The 5,883-nt window shown below is 43.6% G+C and overlaps 1 protein-coding gene across 1 annotated transcript in view; it reads left to right on the top strand.

Annotated features, from left to right (window-relative positions):
• Positions 1-13: 13 nt before the first annotated feature.
• Positions 14-5,883, top strand: part of SUSD1 (sushi domain containing 1) — a 106,569-nt gene continuing 100,699 nt past the window's right edge. The window contains exons 1-2 of the mRNA XM_006027717.3: positions 14-20; positions 563-610. Of these exons, the coding sequence (XP_006027779.2) occupies positions 14-20; positions 563-610 (55 nt within the window). The remainder of the gene's footprint in view (positions 21-562; positions 611-5,883) is intronic.

The following is a 5,883-nucleotide window of genomic DNA, read 5'->3' as shown; positions in this document are numbered from 1 at the left end:
AACCCAGTGCCTAATGCAAGGTAAAAAGGGTAGCAGAAGTTTGCCCCAACTATTTACAAACGACTGTCTAGCGCTTCAGTAGGAGAGAACAGCAGTTATGTAAGACACATCACCAGCCCTGCTTGCTTGGGAAATTGCCTTTTCTCCGAATAACCTCGGTTCAATTTAATCCAGTCTGTATGAGTGCAGAAATATCCGGGGAAGCAGGGAGCGGGACCAGGCTTGCTGAACTGTGGCAGGCTAGATTGGGTTACCGTTGTAGGAAGGACACCGCCTCGATCTCTCGTGCCTGGAGGCTCCAGGGCAGCTCTGAGGGGAGGCGGCGCTGCTCCGAGGGGCGCTGTGTGTGCCGGGGCAATAGTGGGCTGGCACTGGCAGGTGGCCCCGGCCTCAGGCGGTGCAACAGGCTTCTCTTAAGGGCAGCAGCGTGCCCCCGGGGGGCAGCCCCCAGCCTTATCAGCGCGGCCACGTGTGCGCGGGCAGCCGGGCGGAAGGGGCCGGGAGGGAGCCCGCAGCGCCGCCGCCCAGGCCCGCAGGGCGCGGAGAGGCAGCTCGGTATGAGTCTCCTGCTTTGGCTCTGGCTGTGGCCGACCGGCGCGGGGGCAGCGGGGTAAGTGCGGGCGGCAGCGCGGGCGCGGGAGAAGGGCTGTGGGCAGCGCAGGAGTCCCCGTTGCGCTAAACCCCCACGGCGAGACGCCGCCGTGCGGAGCAAAGAGCCGCTTCCAGACGGGGCGGTCCATGGGGCAAGCGCACGTAGTGCCGCTATGGAAGTGCCCCCAGATTCGCAAGATGATGTACACCAGGGGCGGGCAGTTATTTCGGGCGGAGGGCCGCTTCCTGAGTTTTGGCAAGCCATCGAGGGCCGCATGACAGGCCGCCAGGGGCAGATAAATATGAATTTTCTACATTTTTAGGGGCCCCTCAGGCCGGATAGAATGGCCTGGCAGGCCGCATCTGGCCTGCGGGCTGCATTTTGCCCGCCCCTGATGTAAACCCTGCTGTTTGGCTCTTGCTGGGAAGGAAAAGCCTCCACCCCACTGGCAAAAAATGCTGCAACTGCTCCTTTCTGGTCCTCTGAAGCATCAAGTACTAGCTGCGGTGGAGACCAAATCCTGCTTGGCCCCCTGCCAGGGATGCCACCCCTGGAGAGCAGCCTCCAGGGGTGATGGGCAGCTGGCTGGCTTGATCTATCCGGGAGGGCACAGCCTAGTCCTTTTACATCCTCACTTCCAGCTCTGGTTACAGGTGTCAGTCTCCAGGTGGATCCCTATGACAAAAAGCATATCGGAGATATTAGGGAAACATTTTGATTTCCAAGCATAGCAGCTGTTTCCATTTCCAGTTGATCGAGATCATGTGTAACGTCAAAAAAGATAAATGCCAGGTGGCATGTGAAGCAAACTGCATGGCCAAATTGCTTTAAAGCAACATGCCCATTTAGGTAGGGCATCTTCATGCCATCTGGCAAAATTACACCTCTCTTCAGAAGTGGGCAGTAACATCAGTGAATATTTGTAGATGTGTTTGTGTTTTGTGATTGATTTCATGGCAAATTCACAATATTTTAATGTGTGTAGGTACGTGAAGGTCTGAACTGTATACGTTTGAGCTTGAGATAGCTATGTGTATATGGTTTCGTAGCAATGTTCACACGCTTTATTAGCCAACTTGTAGTCCGACTCATTGTGGTGTTGATCTTGTTACTGTTGAAGCCAACAGAAGTCTTTCTTTTGACCGCAGTGGAAACTGGATTAGGGCCCATATCCAGGCAGAATATCATTGACTAGACAGGATAAGGTGATTTCAATTTCTGAGGAAAATACTGAATGTTGCCATCAGGAGGCAAGAGATGACACATCATCCAATGCAATGGCAAAATAAACAGTTCTTATCTCCTGTGACTGTGGTTTCAGGAACATACTCCCTGTTCCCTATCATCAGATTTAAGGGATCCTGAGGTAGCTTTTAGTGTAGCTGTTCTGAACTTAAAAAACTAAATTAAATGCACGCTGGTTGCAAATGCACATGAATAGGTTTTTGTTTCCTGTGATGATTTAGAAAAAGGTGAATAATTTACAAGGGCATCATCATCTTTGAAATAAGAATTTTGTGCTATTTCATAAGAGTTTTAAAGGAAATCTTAAATTCACTTTGAATAAAATAAATATGATCTGCAACTGAAAAAGGTCTTTTTTTATGGTATGGAAAACTGGTGTGCATTACTCCTGAAAAACCAACCCATGTTCCTCATTTGCCTTCTTTTTGAGGCTGTCTCTACATGGACTCACAAATACCTTTCAGACAATATTGCAACTTGTAAGAGGTGTTTAAAAAATTCATAATTTACACATGCAAATTATATGAACTGTATCATCTCTAGGATGGAAATTAATTTTGTATCTCTAGGGAAAAATGTACATTCAATCTATTATTTCCATTATTGTGTGAAATAGTTACCTGTTGCACTCTCAAATACTTCTTCAAAATGCTAAATAGGCTTAATTATGTGTATGCAGCATTTGTGTATGTTCAAGCTGTTTTGTTAGTTTCAGTCAAGGAGAAAATCAGTTTGATGTGTTAAGATAATGAAAAAGAGATACAAAAAGAGAAACACACAAAACACATTTTTATCAATAAACATGTTAAGGAAACAATTACTTATTTTATTCCAGTCAAAATCTTATATACAAAGTTCATGTTAATTTGTGATAAATTAATCATATATGCCATATGCAGGTAAACCTTCTAATAAAACTACATTTCTAGAATATCTTTGTTACAAGTCATTTTTCTAATGGCTGTGTTCTTGATATTAAGTTTTATAACCCTTGTACTAATTGTTTATACATTAAAGATATAAAAACCGACATAGTTTGATAAACAATCCATCTGTCCAGGCAAAAGTGAAAATGTTTGTTGAATTGTATACATAATGCTGTAGAGAACATCTCTTGTAGGGCATGACTGAGAAATAAAATAAATGAAAATAAGGAGGAAGGAAAAAAAATGACAGGGAGAAAATAGTATGAAATGGAGCTGATACATAAATCCATTTTGAATGGCCAGTTGCTCACACAGAAGACTGTAAATTTACATGTTGCAAAAGTATGAATGGATGTTGTAACCCCTGCAGTGTAAAAGTAACAGCCACTTTTATAGATAGCTTTCCATTTCTGAATCTGTACCCATGAACAAATAGCTTCATTCACAGAGATGCTACTGGATTTCACAAAGACACCTTAAATGGCTGCTATTTCTGTTAAGGAGCCAAGTGCCAGGTATACTCACAACCTTCCATGTGGCCATTAAATTCTCACTTGCCTGTCAGAAGGCCACTAAAAGTGAATATTGAAGCTCAGAGACCAAAAAACTAGGAGGCATTCCCTACAGCAGAGGCAGATTTCTAAGGGCTTTGGTACAGTTGTGAGCCATGTTAATTCTTTTGAGCTGCTCTGCTAAGTAGCTGCATATTTATTTAGGTACTTATATAGTTCACTTCTCAATATATACTTTTTACTATGTTAAAAAATGGCGAGTAACCCATTTCTTCTTCAGTAGACAATAATGTACTTAGGATTTGGATGGAAATAGGAATTTGATTAAATGTGCAAAACCAGCATTTTAAAATAGGTTATTATTAGTTAAAGCAATCTAAAATATACTGGGTACATCAGGAAAAATATCAGAACATGTTACCCACTTAAAAGTTACTGATTCATTGTTTAATAAACAAATGAATTATTAACTTTAGCAAATAAACAGATTGTTTGCGGTCACTATGGACCAGGTTTCTGACCATATTTAGGTGTGTAAGGATGCTGATAGACCCCCAGTGGGATTTTTAAAACTGCCGGAGCACTTTAGGTATGTGACTCCCGTTAGTCAATTGAAATCAATTACAGTTAGGTGCCTAACCTGCTTAACCTTTCTTGAAAACCTTTCTAGGCTCTTATTTGTATCTTTCAAGTGCCTAAATGCCTTTAGAAATCTGGATCCAATATTTTAGAATTAGTAGACTGATATTTTAGAATTCATTGATTGGAAAAGGAAAATTATCTTTCCTGCTTTTTCAGCCCTGAATTGGTTTTTCAATTTTGAATAAGCTAGTCTAGATGAAGGAAGCAGTCTCTTTGCACATCACGCCTACACCAAAACAAATACATAAGCTAAAAGTGTTTCTGCAGAACTGAAGCTGAAAATACATTTATGTGGAAAAGGTTAATGCCAAGTATTGCACCATAACAAAGACTGAAATAATATATGTATTTGCCAGTGCAACAAGCAACGTTATGAAATACTTCTGAAGGTTGAGTTTGCCTCAGAAGTTAAAAAGCAACACCTTAAAACTGATTAGAATTTGAACAGGGCGCATGGATGCATCATATATGTTCCCAGTATTTATCTAAACAATTTTAATAGCTTATATTTAGGTTTTGGTATAGGGTCTTATAACATCAAATTTACTTCTACACAGGATAATATTTTAAAGAAAAATATAATTTAAATATTTATTTTATTTAAGCATCCATTTTATCCATTGTGTGGACAAAAGTCTGTGCCACAGGCTTTCTTTATGGCCTTGGGCAGGTCATTTTGGGAATGTCTGCACAGATAATTGTGGCTGCCTATCCACAGTGAGAGTCCCTCATCCTGATGGGCAGGAGCAGTCCATCCTGCACCAGGAAGCTCTGCTGAACGTCACGGTCAGAGGATGACCCCCTGCTGCTGCTCTTTTCCTCTCCAGGACTCTGTCTGGAACTTGCTTAGGTCTGCACGTCTCCAGTACAGGGATGCCACCACTAGTAAATCCACAACCCCTTCTTCCTTATTTCCAGGCTTTCTGTATCACGTTTCCTCTCTCCAGTATATGTAAAAAAGGCTATGTAGTCTATACATCAATGTTAAAACAAAAATCGCAGTAAGGGTGGCTTTGGAGCAGGCTACAAGATATGATAGGGCTGTCCATTTCTAAGCAGCCAGGGGCCACATGCCTCACAGGTCTCATCACATCATTCAGGCCACACCAGTGGAAGCCATTGACCCCACAGGTCTCACACAGTGCAGGCGCCCTCCCGTACTGAATACGTGGGCGTCTTGGATTCGCTTTTAGTTCCCTGGTCATGGGTGCCCTGGGCTATGGGCTCCCCTAACACTGCTGTGGAAGTCAGAGGAGGGAGGGAGAACCTGGAGACTACAGTTGCTGCCACACCAAGAATAGTGGGTGTTGGGGCTGCAAATTAACTCCAAGTGAGCCACCAGTTGGACAGCTCTGAGGTATGATGTAGATGGGGAAGAGCAGCTCCGTTGGGGGTGACCTCAGTTTTGATCCTAAATATCTGTGTAGACATGTCCTTTATATATGTGCAGAGGAAACTAACACTGGAGATTAGGAAGAACTTTCTGACTAAGAGGATGGTTAGACATTGGAACAGGCCACTTAGAGAAGGTGTGGGCTCTCCATCCTTAGAAGTTTTTGTCACGACCCAGTGATTTTTTGTGCCTTGGCACTATGGAATTTCCTGGCCACATGAGAGCTCCTTTGCACAGCAGAGTGTTCTGCTGCAATTAAGAGCCTGCGTGCAGGAGAGTTCCCGCCAATTTGCAGTTTCCTTTGCAGGATGCATTTCTTCTTTGCAGCACAGAGATGCACGGTGCAAAGAGTTCCCGCTATTCGGATGCAAATTTGTGCCCCGTTATTGGCCAGCGCTAAATTATTCACATGTGGCGGCTAGTAATTGGCTCGCTGGCCGTTTAAAATTCCGCGTGACTTCCGCCCAAGTCGAAGAGCTTTGAGCACGCTGCAAAGTGTCTCTGAAGTTATCAGAATTGTGGCTGCCAATCGATAGACTGATCACCTATCGATCTTTCTTCCCGTCACCGAGC

The sequence above is a fragment of the Alligator sinensis genome, unplaced genomic scaffold, assembly GCF_000455745.1.
Source record: "Alligator sinensis unplaced genomic scaffold, ASM45574v1 scaffold371_1, whole genome shotgun sequence".
Taxonomy (NCBI): Eukaryota; Metazoa; Chordata; order Crocodylia; family Alligatoridae; genus Alligator; species Alligator sinensis.
Note: the sequence above shows the minus strand (reverse complement) of the source record. Positions and strands in the feature narration are given on the sequence as shown.